A 25,789-nucleotide genomic window follows, 5' to 3' on the forward strand; every position below is an offset into this window, starting at 1 on the left:
ACCCCCTTCTCCTTTTGCCTTCAATCCTTCCCAGCATCAGACAGTCTCTTCTATAAGTGGTGCTGTGGAAACTGGACAGCTACATGTAAAAGAATGAAATGAAAACACTCCCTAACACCATGAGAGAGTAACAGGCAGGAAAGGTAGGGGTCTCCAACCGGAGGAAATAGGCTGCAAGTGTCAGACATTTTTTCTCTCTCTCTTAAGCAGCAGGAGGAAACAAACTACAAGTATCAGATCATTTCCCTTCTCTATACAAATTTAAAAGGAGGTTTCTTTTAAAATTCTTTGTTGCCATGATGACACCTGGTTCCACCTGAACTTAACTTTTCTCAAACCTTGATCTAACCAATGTGTTTTTCTTATGGAAATGTTTTTCTTAAGCTTTGTTAATGAACTATGTATTTACCCTAGACTCTATCTTTCTTCAAGTCCCTTCACCTAAGTCTCAGAACGTACTTGACAAACCAGTATGTTTTACTCATGGAAATGTTCTCTTAAGCTATGTTAATGAAACTATGTATTTGCTTGGAAACCTGCCTTTCTTCAAGATTCATGCCAATCATTTTATGGCCCGGGATGACTCACCTTGTGCCAATGTTATCTTAAAATGTATGTTGTGGGTGAGGGACATGGTGCCGCTCTCTGAGTTTTGAGACATTTCTTTTCTCTAATTAGCAGCCTGCTACTGGCTATATAACTTCCTGCCAAAGACTAGCAGGGGGGCAATCTTCCTGCCCCCTTCTGATGTCTACAACAGAAGCTTTCTCCCTCTCTTTTATACTTTAATAAAACTTCGTCACTCAAAAGCTCTGAGCCATCAAGCCTCATGACTGGCCCCGGATTGAATTCCTCTCCTCCAGAGGCCAAGAATCTGAAATGAAGGCAACAGCTCAGCAACAACCTTTCATCTTGGGAGCTTGTCCAAGTAGGATGTCCAAAGATACCTGGAGTAACAGGCAAGTTTGGCCTTGGAGTAAAAAATGAAGCAGGGCAAAGGCTAACAGAGTTTTGCCAAGAGAACGCACTAGTCATACAAACCAGTGCAAGCACCCTTTTCCAATACAAGAGATAACCCTACACATTCATATCACCAAATGGTCAATACCGAAATCAGATTGATTACATTCTTTGCAACTGAAGATGGAAAGACTCTATTATATCAGTTCAGTTCAGTCACTCAGTCATGTCTGACTCTTTGCAACCCCATGGACTGCAGCACACCAGGCCTCCCTGTCCATCACCAACTCCCGGAGTTTACTCAAACTCATGTCCATTGAGTCAATGATGCCATCCAACCATCTCATCCTCTGTTATCCCCTTCTCCTCCTGCCTTCAATCTTTCCCAACATCAGGGTCTTTGCAAATAAGTCAGCTCTTCACATCAGGTGGCCAAAGTATTGGAGTTTCAGCTTCAACATCAGTCCTTCCAGTGAACACTCAGGACTGATCTCCTTTAGGATGGACGGGTTGGATCTCCTTGCAGTCCAAGACTCTCAAGAGTCTTCTCCAACAGCACAGTTCAAAAGCATCCATTCTTTGGCACTCAGCTTTCTTTATAGTCCAACGCTCACATCCATACATGACTACTGGAAAAACCACAGCCTTGACTAGACGGACCTTTGCTGGCAAAGTAATGTCTCTGCTTTTGTATATACTCTCTAGGTTGGTCATAACTTTCTTTCCAAGAAGTAAGCATCTTTTAATTTCATGACTGGAGTCACCATCTGCAGTGATTTTGGAGTCCCCCAAAATAAAGTCTGCCACTGTTTCCCCATCTATTTCTCATGAAGTGATGGGACCAGCTGCCGTGATCTTAGTTTTCTGAATGTTGAGCTTTAAGCCAACTTTTTCACTCTCCTCTTTCACTTTCATCAAGAGGCTTTTTAGTTCTTCTTCACTTTCTGCCATAAGGGTGGTGTCATCTGCATATCTGAAGTTGTTGCTATTTTTTCTGGAAATCTTGATTCCAGTTTGTGCTATATCCAGCCCAGCATTTTGCATGATGTACTCTGCATGTAAGTTAAATAAGCAGGGTGACAATATACAGCCTTGACATACTCCTTTCCTGATTTGGAACCAGTCTGTTGTTCCATGTCCAGTTCTAACTGTTGCTTCCTGACCTGCACATAGGTTTCTCAAGAGGCAGGTCAGGTGGTCTGGTATTTCTGTCTCTTTCAGAATTGTCCACAGTTTGTTCTGATCCACACAGTCAAAGGCTTTGGCATTGTCAATAAAGAAGAAGTAGATGTTTTTCTGGAACTCTCTTGCTTTTTCAATGGTCCAGTGGATATTGGCAATTTGATCTCTGGTTCCTCTGCCCTTTCTAAAACCAGCTTGAACATCTGGAATTTCACGGTTCACATACTGTTGAAGCCTGGCTTGGAAAATTTTGAGCATTACTTTGCTAGCATGTGAGATGAGTGTGATTGTGCAGTAGTTTGAACATTCTGCTGCCAAATGTTTGAACATTTGGCACTGCCTTTCCTTGGGATTGGAATGAAAACTGACCTTTTCCAGTCTTGGGGCCACTGTTGAGTTTTCCAGATTTGCTGGCATATTGAGTGCAGCACTTTCACAGCATCATCTTTTAGGATTTGAAATAGCTCAACTGGAATTCCATCACCTCCACTAGCTTTGTTCATAGTGATGCTTCCTAATGCCCACTTGACTTTGCATTCCAGGATGTTTGGCTCTAGGTGAGTGATCACCTAGAGCATTGTAGTTATCTGGGTCATGAAGATCTTTTTTGTATCATCGTTCCATGTATTCTTGCCACCTCTTCTTAATATCTTCTGCTTCTGTTAGGTCCATAGAATTTCTGTCCTTTATCGAGCCCATCTTTGCATGAAATGTTCCCTTGGTATCTCTAATTTTCTTGAAGAGATCTCTAGTCTTTCCCATTCTGTTGTCTTCCTCTATTTCTTTGCATTGATCTCTGAGGAGGAGTTTCTTATCTCTCCTTGCTAGTCTTTGGAATTCTGCATTCAAGTGGGTATATCTTTCCTTTTCTCCTTTGCCTTTAGCTTCTCTTCTTTTCTCAACCATTTTTAAGGCCTTGTCAGACAACCATTTAGCCTTTTTTGAACTTCAAGATCCATCGCGACCTGGGCTTTTTTCTTGGGGATGGTCTTGATCAATGCCTCCTGTACACTGTCATGAACCTCCAACCATAGTTATTCAGGCACTCTGTCTATCAGATCTAATCCCTTGAATCTATTTGTCACTTCCACTGTATAATCATAAGGGATTTGATTTAAGCAAAAACAAGACCTGGAGCTGGCTGTGGCTCAGATCATCAGTTTCTTATAGCAAAATTCAGTCTTAAACTAAAGTAAGTAGGGAAAATCACTAGGCCATTCAGCTATGACCTAAATCAAATCCCTTATGATTATACAGTGAGGTGACAAATAGATTCAAGGGATTAGATCTGGTAGTTAGAGTGCCTGAAAACTATGGACAGAGGTTCATAACAGTCTACAGGAGGCAGTGAACAAAACCATCCAAAAGGAAAAGAAATGCAAGAAAATTCACCCAGCTCTACTCTAATGATTTGGGCACTTTTTTTGCATATTATGTTCAAAAAGTATTTAAACACTTAAAAAAAAATCATAAAAACTTTCTCAGGCAGGGGAAGGAGAAGGTGGGACGAATTGAGAGAGTAGCATTGAAACATACACATTACCCATATGTAAAATTAGATAACCAGTGAAATTTGCTTAGGATGGCAGGGAGCTCAACCTGGTGCTCTGTGACAACCCAAACAGGTAAGATGGGGAGGGGGTGGGGTAAGGAGAGTTAAGAAGAAGGGGACATATATATACTTAGGGTTTATTTGTGTTGATGTATGGAAGAAACCCACACAATATTATAAAGCAATTATCCTCCAATTAAAAAAACAAAAACAAACAAAAAAAACTGTCTCAGGAACAGCTACACAACCACCAACCCCCCTCCACCCAAGGTCACAAACTGAAGCAAATGCACTCACACCAGCAGTGAAGGGTCTCTCTTCTCATGCCCTCCTACAACAGGCCAGGCTGCGGTTAGTGCTTGGGGATTCCGCTCCTTCAGTTTCCTCAGAATCTGCTCTCTCTTCCCCTCCACCTGCCAGGACCTTCGGACTCTAGTTCTCCTTGGCGGCACCCATCGCAGCCCAGCCCAAGCTGGGACTGAGAACAGGACGATGCCACTGTGCCCTCTGGGGCTCTTAGTTCTAGGGCTCAGTCTCTCAGTCAAGTCCGACTCTTTGCGACCCCATGGACTGTGGCACGCCAGGCTTCCCTGTCCATCACCAATTCCCGGAGCTGGGGCTCTTAAACACACTACAAGTCCCAGAAGTCCCCATGGCGGAAATAAGCTTCCCTCCAGAATGCCCGTGGAGGGTCCTCTTCACAGTCTGAACTACAGTCGAGCGGAGTGATTCTCCCCCACCCTCCTCCACCCCGGAAGTCAACGGTGGGCCTGATACCCTTGCAGGATTATGGTACCGAGGAGGGCTCGAAGAGGGCTCAGGATTGCAGGTTCTCTTGGATCTTTCGGTGTTGGACTACATTTTCCAGAAACCTGCGGATGTTACGTCACTTCCTACCAAGTTTTCAGCGCTGCTGTATTTAAACCAGTTGAGCGGCCCTGCGGCGTGAGGAGGGCGGAGTGTGAAACTGCCTTGTCCGCTAGGACCCTGCAGGACGCCGGGGAAGCTGAAGGTGAGGCGCTGGCTGAGCCGCGGTGCAGAGACAGGCCGTGTCTAGAGTCTCAGGCCTTAGCGCGCCAGTGTGTGTGTGTGTGTGTGTGTGTGTGTGTGTGTGTGTAACGTGATGTGCCTATGAGAGTGCATGATTTTGTGTGTGAACACTTGCGAGAGTGGTAATTGTGTCTTCAGCCATCAATGAGGTTGTGTGACGTTGCGCGAATGACCGGGTAAAGAAATTGTCTTCAAGTCAGAGACTTGGGAGCTCCAAAATCACTGCAGATGGTGACTGCAGCCATGAAATTAAAAGATGCTTACTTCTTAGAAGGAAAGTTATGACCAATCTAGATAGTATATAAAAAAGCAGAGACATTACTTTGCCAACAAAGGTCCGTCTAGTCAAGGCTGTGGTTTTTCCGGTAGTCATGTATGGATGTGAGAGTTGAACTATAAAGAAAGCTGAGTGCCAAAGAATGGATGCTTTTGAACTGTGCTGTTGGAGAAGACTCTTGAGAGTCTCTTGGACAGCAAGGAGATCCAACCAGTCCATCCTAAAGGAAATCAGTCCTGAATATTTATTGGAAGGATGTTGAAGCTGGAACTCCAGTACTTTGGCCACCTGATGTGAAGAGCTGACTCATTTGCAAAGACCCTGATGTTGGGAAAGATTGAAGGCAGGAGAAGGGGATGACAGAGGATGAGATGGTTGGATGGCATCACCGACTCAATGGACATGGGTTTGAGTAAACTCTGGGAGTTGATGATGGACAGGGAGGCCTGGTGTGCTGCAGTCCATGGGGTCACAAAGAGTCAGACATGACTGAGTGACTGAACTGAACCGAACAGTGCAAATAACTTTAAAAAATTTTGAGGTTTCTTTGAATCTGGGTTCAGATAAGACCCATGTTTTGTGATTCATTTATAACTCTCCTAATAAAGTCTTTTTTAGAAACCATGATTTCTTATTCTCATTCTTTGTCTCTCTCTACTTGCAATGTATTTGTTGAAGAAACTGGGTAATTTGTTCCGTATAGTTTCCCACTGTATCGTTAACATGTTTTTCTGTATTTCCTGTAGATTAAGAGGCTTAACCTAGCAGCACTAATTTGAATTTCCTGGAAGGGATCAGAAAGAGGGCTCAGATTAATTTTCAACCCCTTATAATCCAAATATTGGGGAAGGTTTCTTGGGGAGGGAAAGTTAGGCTGAAATGGATCACATACTAGGTGGACAGATGCTTCTCCCATGGGACAGTTATCAAGTCTGAAGAGAGTATGTGCCCTCTATCTGACTTCCAGCCCTGATGAAATGACAGCAGTATTGAAAAATCCATAAAGATAGAGGGAGACTTTATTATTAAAAGAGCTCATATGTGATGTCTTCATGTGTGTGGAGGGTGAGACATATTCCCCTCTATATATAGAAAATAGTGATAAGGAACTTTCCTAAAGTTTCTTTGAGATGTGGGTCAGCCAATGGGCCTTAAATTAGAGAGATTAAGGCTTGGGGTAAGAGAAAGACACATGTAGGTGGTCCTTTTACACACTACCATTTAAAAGGGAGCTGTTTAAAGAGACCATTATGTCTCTTAATTAAACCAGCTGCCTGGGACCTATTGGGAAATGAAAGTTCCTTTGATTGCCTTTCCCAGGGGCCCAGCATGGTGTATTATGAGAAGTTAAATGTGTGCCTTGGTCACTGTCAGTAATGTCTGGAACTCAGAAGGAAATCAGGATTGTCCTGGAAGGGCCTTGTATATCCAGGGATGTGTGACTTTGATTTATGTTTCAGTATCTGTAAGATAAGAGATTCCCAGATTTCTTTACACTTAAAGGGGAAACTCTTAAGCAGTGGCCCAAGAGTTTGTAAAAATATGCAGATAGAACCATTTGTTGGTCAGGACATTTGTGCAAAGATGACTTCGTGAAGTTTGACCACTTGTTCTGCCCCTTGGGTCCTGTCCTTTATGGGGAACATCCTAGTTAAGGGATGGAAAGCAGCAACATTCCACTGACCTCCATCACTTGTGATGGTGGTGGTGCTGTCCAGAAAGTCTGAACTCCCGTTGTTGTCTATTCAGTTAATCCCAGGCGGATTCCTAGTCAAGGACTCTGGGGGAGGGGTGACTTCCTCTAGCACCATCACATCCAGCAAGGGACTAGGGATAGGGAAGACCAGTCTCTCCTGTAGATGGAATATTCTAGAGGGCCAGAATTTGGCTACACCTACAGGGTGTATCAAGGAGGCCTCAGTACTTGCGCTGAGCTTGTGAGAGTGCTGCTTCCACGATCCAAGGCATAATGGGCATCTCGGTTCAGAGATTCCCAGGCTTAGGGTCTTTGAAAGCCTTTATTTCCAAGAGATCTTAGCATCTAGCCAGCACTAGTCACTTAATGATGTACGCTTAGTCACTCTAATGATGTACAGCATAGGGCCAAAGGAGGCAGTTTCTTGCATCATTAGCCTGTAGGTGGACACCATAGTTGGTTCAGAGGCATGAGAGGTTGCTGCGGCCTCTACAAAGAGGCAGTCTCTGAGGCCACTAACAGGAAGTGACTGCTGATTTTAATTTGAAGAGATTGTGGAGCCTTTTGTTGGATGAATTCCTTTTCATGGTGGGATGGTTTGTAAGTAACAGCATCAGTGAGATTAAAATTTGTCAGTAAGGAGATATGTTGCTTCCAGACCCGAATAAGACTTGACTTTATGGGCCCTGAGAGATTCCACAGCAGTTTATGGATGGTGTCTGGGATAGAGCTGTCCAGTTTTACCAATACTTTTCAGGAATTTCACCACAGTGTCAGGGCTTTACATTACGCATGATGCAATAGCCTATGACTCTTTTTGTAAGCTCTTTTGTGAGTATTTTTATGTCTTTAATGAGCATGTTAAATGAATCTCCATTTATGGAGGAGGAGGTCATCCATATAATGTCATACCTGTGCTTGTGGAAGAAGGTGGATGTAGTTAAGATTACAATGGCAAGGCTACTGAGGTATCCGTGGGTAGCCCAGCAAAGCTATATTGTGTTAGACCTTGATAAGAGAAGTATAAAAGGAGGGTGTTTAGCCAACTTCCTGTGAAGAGGAATTGGGAGTTTTTAGCCATAACATCAGTGTTGAGTCAAGATAGCACTTGTGAAATATTTATCACAGGCTCATTGTACCTCACGCCACACACAAAAATTTATTCAAAATGCACCATCAGCCTAAATGTAAGAGTATAAGCAGCCAAAGGGAAAAAAAATACATAAATTGGACTTCCTCAAAATTAAAAACTTACCAGCTTCAAAGGAAACAAAGTGAAAATATAGCCCACAATGCATGTACACTAGGTCACTACAGTTGTGTCCGACTCTTTGCAACCCCGCTAGGCTGCTCTGTTCATGGGATTCTCCCAAGAATACTAGAGTGGGTTGCTATTCCCTTCTGCAGGAGATCTTCCTGACCCAGGGATCCAACCCCCGTCTCTTATGTCTCCTGCATTGGCAGGCAGGTTCTTTACCATTAGTGCCACCTGGGAAGCTCCAGGTGTATAGCCTACAATTGCTATTGCTAAGTCACTCCAGTCGTGTCCGACTCTGTGTGACCCCATAGACGGCAGCCCACCAGGCTTCCCCATCCCTGGGATTCTCCAGGCAAGAACACTGGAGTGGGTTGCCATTTCCTTCTCCAATGCATGAAAGTGAAAAGTGAAAGTGAAGTCGCTCAGTCATGTTCGACCCTCAGCGACCCCATGGACTGCAGCCTTCCAGGCTCCTCCATCCATGGGATTTTCCAGGCAAGAGTACTGGAGTGGGGTGCCATTGCCTTCTCCGATAGCCTACAAAGTAGGATCCAAAATTTGAAAATTACATGTTCAAGAAGGAATTGGATTTTTTAGAGTGTGTGAGGAATTATTACAACTCAACATAAAAAGACAAATATCCAGTTTGTTTTTTTTTCTTTGGCCGAGTCATGCCGGAAGCCTGATCTTGGCTCCCCAACCAGGGATTGAATCTGTTCCTCCTATGGTGAAAGCACAAAGTCTTAACCACTGCATCACTAGGGAAGTCCCCAGGCAGTTTTCTGTTAAAGGATGTTCCCCACTTCCACACCCAAGGGCCCGGGTTTCAGTCCCTGGTTGGGGACCTAAGATCCTACAAGCCACATGACCAAAATAAATAAGTACAATTAAAAATAAAGGTCATAACTGTGGCTTTGTAGTAGAGCCTGAAGTCAGGCAGGTTGATTCCTCCAGTTCCATTTTTCTTTCTCAAGATCGCTTTGGCTATTCGAGGTTTTTTGTATTTCCATATAAATTGTGAGATTATTTGTTCTAGCTCTGTGAAGAATACTGTTGGTAGCTTGATAGGGATTGCATTGAATCTATAAATTGCTTTGGGTAGTATACTCATTTTCACTATATTGATTCTTCCAATCCATGAACATGGTATATTTCTCCATCTATTAGTGTCCTCTTTGATTTCTTTCATTACCAAGACAGTATGGTACTGGCACAAAGACAGAAATATAGATCAATGGAACAAAATAGAAAGCCCAGAGATAAATCCACGCACATATGGACACCTTATCTTTGACAAAGGAGGCAAGAATATACAATGGATTAAAGACAATCTCTTTAACAAGTGGTGCTGGGAAATCTGGTCAACCACTTGTAAAAGAATGAAACTAGAACACTTTGTAACACCATATACAAAAATAAACTCAAAATGGATTAAAGATCTCAACGTAAGACCAGAAACTATAAAACTCCTAGAGGAGAACATAGGCAAAACACTCTCTGACATACATCACAGCAGGATCCTCTATGACCCACCTCCCAGAATATTGGAAATAAAAGCAAAAATAAACAAATGGGACCTAATTAAACTTAAAAGCTTCTGCACATCAAAGGAAACTATTAGCAAGGTGAAAAGACAGCCTTCAGAATGGGAGAAAATAATAGCAAATGAAGCAACCGACAAACAACTAATCTCAAAAATATACAAGCAACTCCTACAGCTCAACTCCAGAAAATAAATGACCCAATCAAAAAATGGGCCAAAGATCTAAATAGACATTTCTCCAAAGAAGACATACAGATGGCTAACAAACACATGAAAAGATGCTCAACATCACTCATTATCAGAGAAATGCAAATCAAAACCACTATGAGATACCATTTCACACCAGTCAGAATGGCTGTGATCCAAAAGTCTACAAATAATAAATGCTGGAGAGGGTGTGGAGAAAAGGGAACTCTCTTACACTGTTGGTGGGAATGCAAACTAGTACAGCCACTATGGAGAACAGTGTGGAGATTCCTTAAAAACTGGAAATAGAACTGCCTTATGATCCAGCAATCCCACTGCTGGGCATACACACTGAGGAAACCAGAAGGGAAAGAGACACGTGTACCCCAATGTTCATCACAGCACTGTTTATAATAGCCAGGACATGGAAGCAACCTAGATGTCCATCAGCAGATGAATGGATAAGAAAGCTGTGGTACATATACACAATGGAGTATTACTCAGCCATTAAAAAGAATACATTTGAATCAGTTCTAATGAGGTGGATGAAACTGGAGCCTATTATACAGAGTGAAGTAAGCCAGAAGGAAAAACACCAATACAGTATACTAACGCATATATATGGAATTTAGAAAGATGGTAACGATAACCCTGTATACGAGATAGCAAAAAGAGACACTGATGTATAGAACAGGCTTATGGACTCTGTGGGAGAGGGAGAGGGTGGGAAGATTTGGGAGAATGGCATTGAAACATGTGAAATGTCATGTATGAAACGAGATGCCAGTCCAGGTTCAATGCACGATGCTGGATGCTTGGGGCTGGTGCACTGGGACGACCCAGAAGGATGGTATGGGGAGGGAGGAGGAGGAGGGTTCAGGATGGGGAACACATGAGAAATAAAGGAATAAAAAAATAAATAAAAAAATAAAAAAAAATAAAAGAACTTAATTCATCCATGTTAAAAAAAATAAAATAAAATAAACTATTTTTCCTATTTAAAAAAATAAATAAAAAAATAAAGGTCAAGATGGAGGGGATATATGTATACTTATGGTTGACTCACATTGTTGTATGGCAGAAACCGACACAACATTGTAAAGCAATTATCCTCCAATTAAAAAAAAAAAAGAATGCTTTGGGTTTGTTCCTTGGTTAGTGGATGAGTCCAGTGTGACTTCATGTGGCCTGGATGAAACTTTGGACTCAAAATACTTCTTGCACCTGGACCATGAGAACAAGTCAGGGAGGCACTCTCTGGTATGTAGTGTGTTGGAACTGGGGAAGAAACACAGATCTTAGTTGTATGAAGTGTTTGTTCCAGGATTTGGCCTACATGGATATAGTGCACTTCTAGGCCTGAGGGCCCCATCAGTACCCTTGAAGCAGGCATGACTTGGGTATGTTTTGGATCAGGGCCCCCTAGTCTGAAAAGGTGAACCACTCAGGACAGGTCAGAGAACCCTAAGAACATCATAGGAATTGGGTACTGCTTTAGCATAAATTAATTTGATATCTGTGTTTTTTGGTATTGAAGAAGGTATTTGATTTTTTAGATTTCTGCAAATCTCAATATGTGTATTGGGGCGTGGAAGGGACCAGGTGCCATGAAAAGGGAAGGAAATATTTATCTTAACTTAGTCATTTAGAAGCAAGCCTGTTCTCATGGTTCCTTTTACTTCCTTGACGCTCTCTTCTCAGGACTCTGCACTTTTCCACAAGAAGAAGCCAGAGAACTAATAATTTGCCATTCTAAGCCATGCCCCATGTGAGTTGATGTTTTTTCTTCCATTCATCAAATAGTCTTGTTTTCTAGGATATGAATGCTCAATATTCTTACCTCCAGATTTTCTGCCTTACTAAGCCCCAGCCCTCTCTTCTCTAGCCATATTTGGAATCCATTCTGCAAATCAGGAAACGTATTAAGGAAAAAGTAGAACCTCTCCTGTCATTGTGGTTTGAGATAGGACTACATATGCAAAATTCAGTCTGTGTCATTGACTCTATTTTATGGATGATTAGGATAGAAATTGCTGTTTATCTCAGAATGTGGTGAGATCTTTGGTCTGTGAGGCTTTTAAGATTGACATGTGATCAAATGCAGGACTGATAACAAAGAGAGTATCATGTCGGTGAATATCTCAGAGGTGAATACCAGTGACAAGGTCCGTTTTGAATCTGAATAACATGTATAAGTCAAGGACCATGTCTATGTGAGTTTAGGTCATCTTTCATTGGCTTTCTGTTGCTCAGAATAAGTGATGTGTACAATGAGCAATGATGAGAGGTAACAGACCCAGAGATTTAGGTTGTTGAGGATTTTAGAAACAGAGCTGACATTAGAAAAGGAATACAAACTAAATACCAAAAAATACGAAAATGATTGCAGGGAATTCCCTGGTGGTCCAGTGGTTAGAACTCTGCACTTTCACTGCCGAGGGCTGGGGTTCAATCTCTGGTAGGGCACTAAGATCCCATTAGCTGTACATTGCATGGGGTGGGAGGAGGGAAAGGAAGGAAAAGAAAATGATTACAAGGCTTCCATTGTGGTCCAGTGGTTGGGAAGCCACCTTACAATACAGGGAACACTGGTTCATGCCCTGGTCTGGGAAGATTCCCACATACCACAGGGCAATTAAGCCCATGCACTGCAACTTCTGAGCCTGAGCTCTGGAACCCGCGAGCCACAGCTACTGAGCCCATGTTTGGGAACTACTGAAGCCCACCTGACTAGAGCCTGTACTCTGCAACAAGAGAAGCCACCACAATGAGAAGCCCACACACCACAAGGGAGAGTAGCTCCCATTCTCCACAACTAGAGAAAGCCTGAGTGCAGCAACAAAAGTCCAGTGTAGCCAAAAATAAAGTGTTTTTTAAAAAGGAAAGACAATTATTACAATCATAATATGATATATTATATCATATGCTGCTGCTGCTCAGTCACTTTAGTCATGTCCGACTCTGTGTGACCCCATAGATGGCAGCCCACCAGGCTCCCCCATCCCTGAGATTCTCCAGGCAAGAACACTGGAGTGGGTTGCCATTTCCTTCTCCAGTGCATAAAAGTGAAAAGTGAAAGTGAAGTTGCTCAGTCATGTCCGACCCTCAGCGACCCCATGGACTGCAGCCTACCAGGCTCCTCCGACCATGGGATTTTCCAGGCAGGAGTACATATACCTTGTAAAAATGATGACTATGAAAGCATTTGCCAGGACAAGGGAGAAAATTATTGCTAAGTTATTCTGAGACTTAAGTTGGAAATAAACCCTTAAATTATATAGAAATCTTATTTTCTAAGATAAATATTTTAAAAGATATTTGGATGGGCCTATCAGGTTTGTTTTTCTTTTTTCTCCCTTCCTTCTTCCATCCTCTCCTTCTTCCATCCCTTCCATCCTTTCTCTTACTTAGTTTCAATTCTTTAAAGGGAAGAGGGGAGGAAGGAACTTGCAACCTATTTGGGAATTTGCATGTGTTACCTGCTTACATAGGCTTTTCAGGTAGTGCTTGTGGTAAAGAACCCACCTAACAAATGCAGGAGACGTAAGAGATGCGGGTTCGAGCCCTGAGTTGGGAAAAACCCCGGAGGAGAGCATGGCAACCCACTCCAGTATTCTTGCCTGGAGAATCCCATGGATAGAGGAGCCCAGTGGGCTACAGTACATAGGGTTGTAGTGAATCAGATATGACTGAAGTGACTGAGCACTCATGCATGGGCTTGCACAGAGTATTTCATTTAATCAGAGAACTCTACTCACCTGGCTTTTGTTCATTCCTATAACTGTTCATGAGAAGCTATAACAGTAATAGGAATGTTTAGAAACTATGTAGGTGCTCTACATTTATCACATAATTTCCTTTCCATTACTTAACCTTATTGCAATTTTTTTTCTCTTTTGGCCACTTTATGTAATACTTTTTTTCTCTCATTACTTCTAGAAAATATTTTTTTGTTTTACCATTAACACTGGGTTTGTCATCTTAGAGGTTAGTATTGTTCAAGGATGTGGCCATAGACTTCTCACAGGAGGAATGGGCATACCTGGATTTGGAACAGAAGGATCTGTACAGAGATGTGATGCTGGAGAACTACAGCAACCTGGTCTCACTGGGTAAGTTTGTCTGCTCCTAATAATTCAACCTGTCTTTGTGAAATTTAGAAAAGTTTCCAAGTGCCTAGCTGCAGTTCAGACCTCTAGTCCCAAATAAATTTTTTGTGCTTAGAAATGGACAGACTTAGAAATGGACAGCTCCATTGGGCATCTGTATCTTCTGTATTCTTCATAGATCCTTCGTCTTAATCTTTCTACAATTGACCTTGTTACTTGCTGAACAATGTGCTCCATTTTAAGCAAAGTGTAACCATATCCATTTCTACTTATAAACAGGAGTTTCTATTTCTAAGCCAGATGTGCTCTCCTTATTGGAGCAAGGGAAAGAGCCTTGGAAGGTTGTACAGGATGTGACAAGAGATCTGAGCCCAGGTGAGTAGTTGATGATCTGCCAAAGGGAGGCCATTGTTAAAATTGCTTAATTTTAACTATTTTTGGCCAGTTGCTTAATTGGCCACATCTTTGAGTTATTAGCTTAAAAGTTCTCAAACACCCAACTAATGCCTTTTCCTCCTAGGCCTGTGAAGTAAAAATCCTGAGCCCAGGAGGACAAAACTGTTTACCTAAGGAATCAGTTCAGTTCAGTTCAGTCGCTCAGTTGTGTCCGACTCTTTGCGACCCCATGAATCGCAGCACGCCAGGCCTCCCTGTCCATCACCAACTCCCGGAGTTCACTCAGACTCACGTCCATCGAGTCAGTGATGCCATCCAGCCATCTCATCCTCTGTTGTCCCCTTCTCCTCCTGCCCCCAATCCCTCCCAGCATCAGAGTCTTTTCCAATGAGTCAACTCTTCGCATGAGGTGGCCAAAGTACTGGAGTTTCAGCTTTAGCATCATTCCTTCCAAAGAAATCCCAGGGCTGATCTCCTTCAGAATGGACTGGTTGGATTTCCTTGTAGTCCGAGGGACTCTCAAGAGTCTTATCCAACACCACAGTTCAAAAGCATCAATTCTTTGGCGCTCAGCCTTCTTCACAGTCCAACTCTCACATCCATACATGACCACTGGGAAAACCATAGCCTTGACTAGACGGACCTTTGTTGGCAAAGTAATGTGTCTGCTTTTCAATATGCTATCTAGGTTGGTCATAACTTTCCTTCCAAGGAGTAAGCGTCTTTTAATTTCATGGCTGCAGTCACCATCTGCAGTGATTTTGGAGCCCCAAAATAAAGTCTGACACTGTTTCCACTGTTTCCCCATCTATTTCCCATGAAGTGATGGGACCAGATGCCATGATCTTCGTTTTCTGAATGTTGAGTTTTAAGCCAACTTTTTCACTCTCCTCTTTCACCTTCATCAAGAGGCTTTTGAGTTCCTCTTCACTTTCTGCCATAAGGGTGGTGTCATCTGCATATCTGAGGTTATTGATATTTCTCCCGGCAATCTTGATTCCAGCTTGTGCTTCTTCCAGCCCAGAATTTCTCATGATGTACTCTGCATATAAGTTAAATAAGCAGAGTGATACCCTAAGGTAATTTTAGGCTTACAGAAAAACTGAACAAAGCCCAGAGAGTTCCCACATGCCCCCTTTCCAGTTTTGTTCCATTTACCACTTTCCTGATTTTCTTTCATTTCCTCCTGTATTTTCAAACAAGAGATTGCCTTCCTTTTCCAATAGTAATCATTTTACTTTTTTATATTTCTGATCCAGTGACACCTGTATGAGAGTCTATCCCGCAAATATTTTTAAATACCCTCTGTATTCTAAGTATTGAGAATGTAGCAGTAAACAAGAAAAATTCTCTATCCCCATTGATACAGCAGAAGAAATATAATAGTAGCAAATAAAAACATACAAAGAATGATGATTTTTATGAAGCAAAACAAAAAGCAGAGAAAAATCACAAAGTAATGGAGTGGGTGTTCTTTTAGAGAGAGTGGTTAAGGATGACTCTCTGAGATGCTCACATTTGAGGGGAGATATGAATAAAGTACATTCAGAAAACGAAGATCATGGCATCCGGTCCCATCACGTCATGGGAAATAGATGGGAAAACAGTGGAAACAGTATCAGACTTTATTTTTTTAGGTTCCAAAATCACTACAGATGGTGACTGCAGCCATGAAATTAAAAGACGCTTACTCCTTGGAAGGAAAGTTATGACCAACCTAGATAGCATATTGAAAAGCAGACACATTACTTTGCCAACAAAGGTTTGTCTAGTCAAGGCTGTGGTTTTTCCAGTGGTCATGTATGGATGTGAGAGTTGGACTGTGAAGAAAGCTGAGCGCCAAAGAATTGAAGCTTTTGAACTGTGGTGTTGGAGAAGACTCTTGAGAGTCCCTTGGACTGCAAGGAGATCCAATCAGTCCATTCTGAAGGAGATCAGCCCTGGGATTTCTTTGGAAGGAATGATGCTAAAGCTGAAACTCCAGTACTTTGGCCACCTCATGCGAAGAGTTGACTCATTGGAAAAGTCTCTGATGCTGGGAGGGATTGGGGGCAAGAGGAGAAGGGGATGACAGAGGATGAGATGGCTGGATGGCATCACTGACTCGATGGACCTGAGTCTGAGTGAACTCCGGGAGTTGGTGATGACAGGGAGGCCTGGCATGCTGCGATTCATGGGGTCGCAAAGAGTGGGACACAACTGAGGGACTGAGCTGAACTGAAAGTAAGCCATGCAAATTCTAGGATAAGAGCAGTTTTTTATTTTGTTTAGTTTTCTGAGTTTTGTTTGTTTTCTGGCCATACCTTGAGACTTGTGGGATCTTGGTTCCCCAGGGTCTGAACACAGGCCCCTGGCAGTGAAAGTGCAGAGTCCTAACCCCAGGACTGCCATGAAATTCCCAAGAAGACTAGTTTAAGGCAGAGAGACTAGTAATAGTAGAGGAAGTCAGAGGTAGGAATGAGTTTGATGCTTTTGAGGATCAACAGATAAGCAAGTGTGGCTAAGGTGAGTTAGGGAGAACAGAAATAAAGTAATGTATCAATATAGGTTCATCAGTTTTAACTAACGTACTGAACCAATACAAAATATTAAGTTATTACTAATAAGGGAAACTGGAGGGGCAAAGAAAGAGGGTATGTGGGAACTCTCCGGGCTTTGTTCGGTTTTTCTGTAAGCCTAAAACTACTCTAAGAAATAAAGTCTTAATTTAAAAACAAAAGATAAACTATAGCATGAGTTCATACCAATTCAATTCTAATCTAAATTATAGGCTTTTTATTTAACCCTTTTAAAAATCTTAACAGCTGCATCTATTTTCTTTCATGCCAAGAGTCCCAGTTACCATGGACACTAAGAATAGTGGGATTAGAATATCACATGATTACCTACTCTATCCCACATTATACAGGAAGCCTCTAAAATAAAATCTACACTACCAGTAATAATATGATTACTCAAAACAATTTGAGATAATTGTTTTGCCTGTTTTCTATTCCCTTCGTAGGGTATATCTCACAGTCAAATTGCTATGTTTTGAAGTTATGTGAAGTAGTTTCCTTGTATGGTTATGCTACCAATTGTAAATATGGGTTTTATTTTTTGTTGCTGTTTTGAATTTTTAAGCTATGCTTTCTTGTAATTTAATTTTATTTTACAATTATGCAATATAATTATGTACTACCAAAGTCAAATGTCCAAAACAGATTATATTCAAAGAAATCTGACTTCTATCCCTGACTTCTTCACATTTCCCACCCTGTAACTGTGGGGTTTACTCCTCCCCCCTTTTTAAAATAAGTAAATGTGTATTTTACATTTATACTTCTTCCACTTTCTTTCCTTCCTAAGATAAAAAGACCACAGCTAAAAAAAAAAAAACAAAGAGCATAACTATACATACTTTTGTTGACATTTCTTTTACAATTAACAGTGTATTTCAATCAGCACTCCATATTAGTATGAAGAGATATTCCTTTTTAACTGCTTCATAGTATTCCATGATGTGGCTATACCATGAATTATTTCAATCAGCCACCTACTGATCGACAACTGGGCTATTTTACTCTTTTTATGTAACAAATTATGCTTCAGTAAAGACTTTATGCATCAGAGTTCTTTTGTTAATGCAATAAAAAAAATTTTTTTAATTATATTTTGTTTTTTGGCCATGCTATGCAGCATGCAGGATCTTGGTCCCCTGACCAGCGTTTGAACCTGTGCCCCCTGAAGTGAAAGTGCAGTCATAATCACTGGACTGCCAAGGAAGTCCTGGTAGTGCAATTTTGAGATAGATTTAACATAAGTATAGATATCTTTACTTACCTATTTTTTCCCAGCTTGTCATTTTACTTTCCTTAATGTATTTTTGACATGCTAGCCTTTTTTTTTTTTTTTTTAAACTCTAATGTGGTCTTTTTTTTTTTTTAATCAAGTTATGGTTTGGAAAAATTTCCCCATTCCTCAGTTATAGAAAAGTCTCCTAAGTTTTATTCTAGTTATTTGTATGTTTTCATTTTTGTAAGGACATCTGTTCCATTTGGAATATATCCTGCATAATGTCTAAGATACTGATGCAATTTCAACTTTTTTTTTTAATGTTTATCCTTATGCTGTGTGGTGGGCTTTTTTGTTGTTTTTATTTTAAGGGAGAAGCAAAGTTCAATTCTATGCAGCAAGTTAGAACCCTGGGCTTCCCAGGTAGCACAGTGGTCAGGAATCTGCCTGCCAGTGCAGGAGATGCAAGAGACACAGGGTTCAATGCCTGGGTTGGGAAGATTCCTTGGAGTAGGAAATGGCAGCCCACTCCAGTGTTCTTGCCTGGAAAATTCCATGGACAGAGGAGCTTGATGGGCTATAGTCTATGGGGCTGTAAATAGTCAGAAATGATTGAGCATGCACAAGGAGAACCCTGGGGATCTTTCTCAGATCATTGTTGCCTATGTTTATCCTTATGTTTATTGCTTTCATTTATTAAGAAAGAGTCTATCTCTTCCCAACTGATTTTAGCTGTTACCTTTATTGTAGGTTAAATTTACACTTATGTGTCTATTTCTGGATTTTTCTTTTCTGTCCCATTAACTCAGCAGTGGCCACAGGACTGGAAAAGGTCAGTTTTCATTCCAATACCAAAGAAAGGCAATGCCAAAGAATGCTCAAACTACTGCACAATTGCACTTATCTCACATGCTAGTAAAGTAATGCTCAAAATTCTCCAAGCCAGGCTTCAGCAATATGTGAACCGTGAACTTCCTGATGTTCAAGCTGGTTTTAGAAAAGGCAGAGGAACCAGAGAGCAAATTGCCAACATCTGCTGGATCATGGAAAAAGCAAGAGAGTTCCAGAAAAGCATCTATTTCTGCTTTATTGACTGTGCCAAAGCCTTTGACTGTGTGGATCACAATAAACTGGAAAATTCTGAAAGAGATGGGAATACCAGACCACCTGATCTGCCTCTTGAGAAATTTGTATGCAGCTCAGGAAGCAACAGTTAGAACTGGACATGGAACAACAGACTGGTTCCAAATAGGAAAAGGAGTTCGTCAAGGCTGTATATTGTCACCCTGTTTATTTAACTTATATGCAGAGTACATCATGAGAAACGCTGGACTGGAAGAAACACAAGCTGGAATCAAGATTGCCGGGAGAAATATCAATAATCTCAGATATGCAGATGACACCACCCTTATGGCAGAAAGTGAAGAGGAACTCAAAAGCCTCTTGATGAAAGTGAAAGTGGAGAGTGAAAAAGAGGGCTTAAAGCTCAACATTCAGAAAACAAAGATCATGGCATCTGGTCCCACCACTTCTTGGAAAATAGATGGGGAAACAGTGGAAACAGTGTCAGACTTTATTTTGGGGGGCTCCAAAATCACTGCAGATGGTGACTGCAGCCATGAAATTAAAAGACGCTTACTCCTTGGAAGGAAAGTTATGACCAACCTAGATAGCATATTCAAAAGTAGAGACATTACTTTGCCAACAAAGGTTTGTCTAGTCAAGGCTATAGTTTTTCCTGTGGTCATGTATGGATGTGAGAGTTGGACTGTGATGAAGGCTGAGCACCGAAGAATTGATGCTTTTGAACTGTGGTGTTGGAGAAGACTCTTGAGAGTCCCTTGGACTGCAAGGAGATCCAACCAGTCCATTCTGAAGGAGATCAGCCCTGGAATTTCTTTGGAAGGAATGATGCTAAAGCTGAAACTCCAGTACTTTGGCCACCTCATGCGAAGAGTTGACTCATTGGAAAAGTCTCTGATGCTGGGAGGGATTGGGGGCAAGAAGAGAAGGGGACAACAGAGGATGAGATGGCTGGAGGGCATCACTGACTTAATGGACGTGAGTCTGAGTGAACTCTGGGAGTTGGTGATGGACAGGGAGGCCTCCTGGAGTGCTGCGATTCATGGAGTCGCAAAGAGTTGGACACGACTGAGTGACTGATCTGCTCTGATTGGTTCCATTGACATTTTATGATATTCAGTTTGAGTTGGCTGTTTATGACTATAGAAATTTCATTTTTCCAGGAATCTGAAAATAACTTTTATTTACTTGTTGTCTTATAGACTGGGAATCCAGATGTGAAACCAAGAAGCTACCATCAACAAGATAAATTTATGAACTAGAAGCATCTCAGTGGGAAATAATAGAACAACTTACAAGCCATAAGTATGAGTACAAAAGTTTTCAAAATGATAGGGAATGCGGAGACCAGTTTGAAAGCAAAGGAAATAAAGAGGTTTCTAGACAACTAGTAATCTATGAAGAAATGGCTAATTTTAGTTGGACTATATCCTTTACAACAGAGAATTCATTCATCTGAAAAATTCGATGAATATAAAGCGTGCAGAAAATATTTTATCCTTGGCTTTCAGCAAACTGAACATCAGAAAAATCATTCTGATAAAAAATTCTATGAATGTAAAGAATGTGGAATGGCCTTTATTAAGGACTCACAACTTACCATCAGAGAGTTCATGTTCCTAAGAAACTCTATGAATGTAAGGAATGTGGAAAAGCCTTCATTTGTGCTTTGCAACTTATTTATCATCAAAGAATTCATACTGGAGAGAAACTTTATGAATGTAAAGATTGTCAAAAAGCCTTTATTCATGCCTCACAACTTACTTATCATCAAAGAATTCACACTGGTGAAAGACCCTATGAATGTAATGAATGTGGGAAGGCCTTCTTTTGTGGCTTGCAACTTAGCATCAAAGAGTTCATACTGGTGAGAAACCCTATCAGTGTAAGGAATGTGGAAAAGCCTTTAATCGTGGCTCCCTCCTTACTCGACATCAAAAGATTCACATTGGTGAAAAACCCTTTGAATGTAAAGAATGTGGAAAGACTTTTATTTGTAACTCAGAACTTACTCAGCATGAGAGAATTCACACTGGTAAGAAACCCTATGAGTGTAAGGAATGTGGAAAGTCCTTTATCCGTGGTTCACAGCTTACCATCAGAGAATTCATACTGGTGAAAAGCTGTATGTGTATAAAGAATGTAGAATGGCCTTTACACAGAGTTCACATCTTTTGCAACAGCAGAGATGTCACACTGGTGAGAAACCCTGCATATGTAGTGAATGTGGAAAGTCCTTTATTCATGGCTTTCAACTTACTGAACATCAGAGAATTCATACTGGTGAGAAACCCTATGTATGTAATGAATGTGGGAAAACCTTTCATTATAGTTCACAGCTTTCTCCACATTATAGATTTCATACTGGTGAAAAGCCTTATAAATGTAAAGATTGTGAGATGTCCTTTATCCTTGGCTCACAACTTACTGAACATCAGAGGATCCATACAGGTACGAAGCCACATGAATGTAAGCGGTGTGGAAAAGCCTTTAACTATGGCTCACAACTTATTCGACATCAGAGGACTCATACTGGTGAGAAACCATATGAATATGAAGAATGTGGGAAATCATTTATTTGTGGTTCACTCCTTACTGAACATCAAAGAATTCACACTGGTGAAAAACCCTTCGAATGTAAGAAATATGGGAAAGCCTTTATTCGTGGCTCACATCTTACTCAGCATCAGAGAATTCATACTGGCGAAAAGCCATATGTATGTAAAGAATGTAGAATGGCCTTTACATAGAGTTCACATCTTTCTCAACATCAGAGACTTCATACTGGTGAGAAACCCTACATATGTAATGAATGTGGAAAGTCCTTTATTCATGGCTTTCAACTTACTGAACATCAGAGAATTCATACTGGTGAGAAACTATGTGGGTAATGAATGTGGGAGAGCCTTTCGTTATGGTTCACAGCTTTCTCCACATTATAGATTTCATACTGGTGAAAAGCCTTATAAATGTAAAGATTTTGAGATATTTTTTATCCTTGGCTCACAATTTACTGAACATCAAAGGATCCATACAGGTAAGAAGCCACATGAATGTAAACAGTGTGGAAAGGCCTTTAACTATGACTCACAGCTTATTCGACATCAGAGGACTCATACTGGTGAGAAACTGTATGAATGTGAAAAATGTGGGAAATCATTTATTTGTGGTTCACACCTTACTGAACATCAAAGAACTCACACTGGTGAAAAACCCTTCGAAGGTAAGGAATGTGGGAAAACCTTTATTCGTGGCTCACATCTTACTCAGCATCAGAGAATTCATACTGGTGAAAAACCCTATGAATGTAAAGAATGTGTAAAGGTCTTTGCTTATGGCTCACAACTGTCTCAACATCAGAAAATTCATACAGGTGAGAATCCCTAGGAACGTAAGCTGTGTGGGAAGATCTTTATTTTGTGCCTTGCAACTAAAGCTACATCAGATTTTTCATCCTGGAAACCATATGAATGTAAGGAATGTGGTAAGACTTTTATTTATAGCTCACAGCTAACTTACTATCAGAGAGTTCATACTGCTGAGAAACATACAAATGTAACTAATGTGGGAAGGCCTTTAACTGTGTATCACAACTTAACATCAGAGAATTCATTCTGGCGGGAAGCCTTATAAATGTAATGCATATGGTAAGGACTTTAGATGTCATTCACACCTTACTCAACATCAGAAACCTCATAATGGAGAAAGACTGTGTGAAAAATTAATTTAGTAAATCCTTTCCATGCTTATCCATAACATTTGACTTTCCAATATCAGAAAATACAAAGTATGAATATGAGTATCCTTGTTTATATAAACTCATGAGTAACTTACCTTCAGAGAATTCATAGTTTAAAAAGGCTAGATTAATATAGGTACAGAATTACTTTCCATCATATTTCAATCTTTGCTAGACAATGATTCATATGAGAGCTCAATCCTAAAAGGTAGCGTTCTCTCATTCAGCATCATTCTCTTGTTCAGCATCATTTGAGCTCCACCTGTCTGGGTGTTTCTTTGGGAAAGTTACTTAACCCCTGTTTGTTTTAGTTTCCTCCTTACTAATACATTGATATCACAAATTTCATCATGGTTTTCTGCAGTTTAAAGGAGTAAATACATATAGAGCCTATAGAAATGTGTACTACATAGTTAATGCTTAGTAAATGTTACCTTTTATTGTAAAGATTACTTTTATTTTGTGTTTTAATCATATTACAGAATTCAAAAGAGAAGGAGACTTTACAAATACAGTGAGAGTGAAGTGTTAGTTATTCAGTAATATATGACTCTTTGCAACCCCATGGACGATAGCTTTCCAGGCTCCTCAGTCCATGGAATTCTCCAGGCGTGAATACTGGAGTGGGTTGCCATTCCCTTCTCTGGGGGACCTTCCTAACACAGGGATCAAACCCAGATCTCCCACATTGCAGGCAGATTCTTTACCATCAGGGCCACCAGAGACAAATACAGTCCACAAGGTAAATCTTTCATCACTTTTACTAAGTGTCAGATAATCATTTTGGAACAAAACATTCTAGTATAATTAATGTGCAATTATACTTCGTTCTGAATCAAAATTCTTACTAAAAGGGAACCCTAAGGGGAGAAAAAATATTTTGCTCTTAAAAATAAAGCTGCTTTTGAACATTTTTGTATAAGTTTTTGCATGAACTTAAATTTCCATTTCTCTGGTATAAACATTTAAGAGAGTGGGTTTAAATGAATGCTTCTCTTACAAGAAATGGACAAATCGTTTTCCAAAGTGGCTTTTCCGTTTTATATTTCCATCAGGAACATGAGTGACCCAGTTTTTCTCTGTAGCTCTATCAGCATTTGACTTTTTCACTTTTTATCTTAGTCATTCTGATAGGTGTATAGTGATAATCTCTTTGTGGTTGTAATTTCCATTTCCCTAGTGGCTCATGATGATGTGCTTTTTTGCCATCTCTACCCATTGTGGTGATATGACTTTGTCTTTTACTCTTTCATTTTTTAGTTGAATATTAAAAAAAAAAACTGTTGGGATTGTGAGCATGCTTTCTTTATTCTAGATGATACTAGTCCTTTGTTAAATACGTAGTTTGCAAAAAATTTTCCCAGTGCATACCTTATCTTTTCACCCTTTTAGCAAGGTCTTTTGAAGAGCAAAAGTTTTTAATTTTGAAAGGTCTGGCTTATTACTTTTTACTTTTAGGGATCTTGGTTTTGGTGTCAAATCTAAGGACTCCTTGTCTAGCTCCAGATCTCAGAGATCTTCTTTTATGTTTTCCTAAAGTTTTCATGGTTTTATGTTTTGCAGTTAAGTGATACATTTTGAGTTAATATTTGCATATATTATAAGCTTTAGCTTCATATTCTTGTTTGTTTTGGCTTATGGGTGTCCAGTTGTATAGTGGGAATTCCTAATAATGTACTTTTAAAGCCTTGAGAAATTTGAGAAATCACAGAAACAGCACCTGGAAACACAGCATATATTAAGAAACTGTGTTAATGATTATCTTTCATGTTTTTCTTAAGAATAATCGCCTTGTTACAAACCCTAAGGTCAGACCCAGAAGGGATTATGACTGGGATCATGAAAGCATGGACCTTGGAACACTGGGTTGGCACCAGGCATGATTGCTGCCTAAGCACTTGCCAATTGTTCCCAAGACTAGCCCAGAAGGGAATGGCCTGGAGTAAAAACAAGGAGATCTGGACTATGTCAGTGTAGTCCATGACATTTAGAAGTATGTGATTAACACAGTGTTTGTCTTGAGAAAGATAAGATCTGAGAAAGTCTTGTAGTCTGCAATTAGGAATAAAAGCTGGATTCAGAGTGGACTCTGCACCACCTCAGTCCAATAGAGGCTGCAGGGACCCCTGACCCATTGCACCAGATTTCGTGTTCTGTCTTCATTCTCATCACTCGCTCCCAGACCATTAGGACAACAATTGGCACCCAGCATGGGGCTGGAGCGAAAGATTGCTACCAGAGAAAGAAACTACAGTGATGCAGAACCTGGGACAGTTGAGAGGCCTCTGAAAATTCCCACTGGTAAGTCCTTCAGGCATTTAATCAGGGTTAAAATGGGAAAGCTGGGAGTGCAGAACACTGTCACCCGCATACTTGTTTATTAAGACAGCTCTTGAAGGCGGGAGGAGCTTCTGTTAGTGAAGAGTGATTATTAGAATTGTTGTAAGAGTGGATAAATATTGCTGCTGGTCCCCATCAATAAGGACCTTAGATTTGAAAGTCTGGGAAAAGGTTGGAGCCAAGTTAAAGAACATGCAAAAGGAACTCTGCTCCCTGTTTCTATTTGGAGTATGTGGGTGTTAATTAAGTCAGTACTAGAACCTTTGCAGACTTCTGATTCTTTTGATCAAGGTGATGATGACTCTTGAAAAACCTCAAAGTCCAGAATATGTAGAGTCTGAGGGAAATGGCAAGTCATCTGCAAAACCTTGCTCCCTCAGCTCCCAAGGAGGATGATGAGGGATTTTTTTCCTCTGCCTCCTTCCCCTTGTCCTCCACCACCCACCTGCTTTTGCAGGGAACGTCTTCAGTGCAGAGTCTATGCCCACTCCTCATCTTTCATCCATACAGAAAGGAATTTTGCCAGCACAATGGGAAGGAGATTTGAAGTCTTTTTGTACTGCCATTCCCGTGACTATTCATGGGAGCTCCTGGTGTCGATCCTAACAACCCTAATGGAGTCTACGAGGTTATTTATGAACCTT

General features: G+C 40.8%; 1 protein-coding gene and 1 pseudogene across 1 annotated transcript; both read left to right on the forward strand.

The window, feature by feature from the left end:
• Nucleotides 1-3,945: 3,945 nt before the first annotated feature.
• On the forward strand, nucleotides 3,946-20,442 carry LOC138991801 (zinc finger protein 566-like). The gene is made up of 5 exons (XM_070387968.1): nucleotides 3,946-4,706; nucleotides 11,406-11,472; nucleotides 13,690-13,816; nucleotides 14,093-14,188; nucleotides 20,269-20,442. The coding sequence occupies exons 2-5, from the start codon at nucleotides 11,464-11,466 to the stop codon at nucleotides 20,313-20,315; spliced, it is 279 nt and encodes a 92-aa protein (XP_070244069.1). The 5' UTR covers nucleotides 3,946-4,706; nucleotides 11,406-11,463; the 3' UTR covers nucleotides 20,316-20,442.
• Nucleotides 20,330-24,939, forward strand: LOC138991791 (zinc finger protein 420-like; annotated as a pseudogene).
• The last annotated feature ends 850 nt before the right edge of the window (nucleotides 24,940-25,789 follow it).

Source organism: Bos mutus, chromosome 18 (assembly GCF_027580195.1).
Source record: "Bos mutus isolate GX-2022 chromosome 18, NWIPB_WYAK_1.1, whole genome shotgun sequence".
NCBI classification, from domain to species: domain Eukaryota; kingdom Metazoa; phylum Chordata; class Mammalia; order Artiodactyla; family Bovidae; genus Bos; species Bos mutus.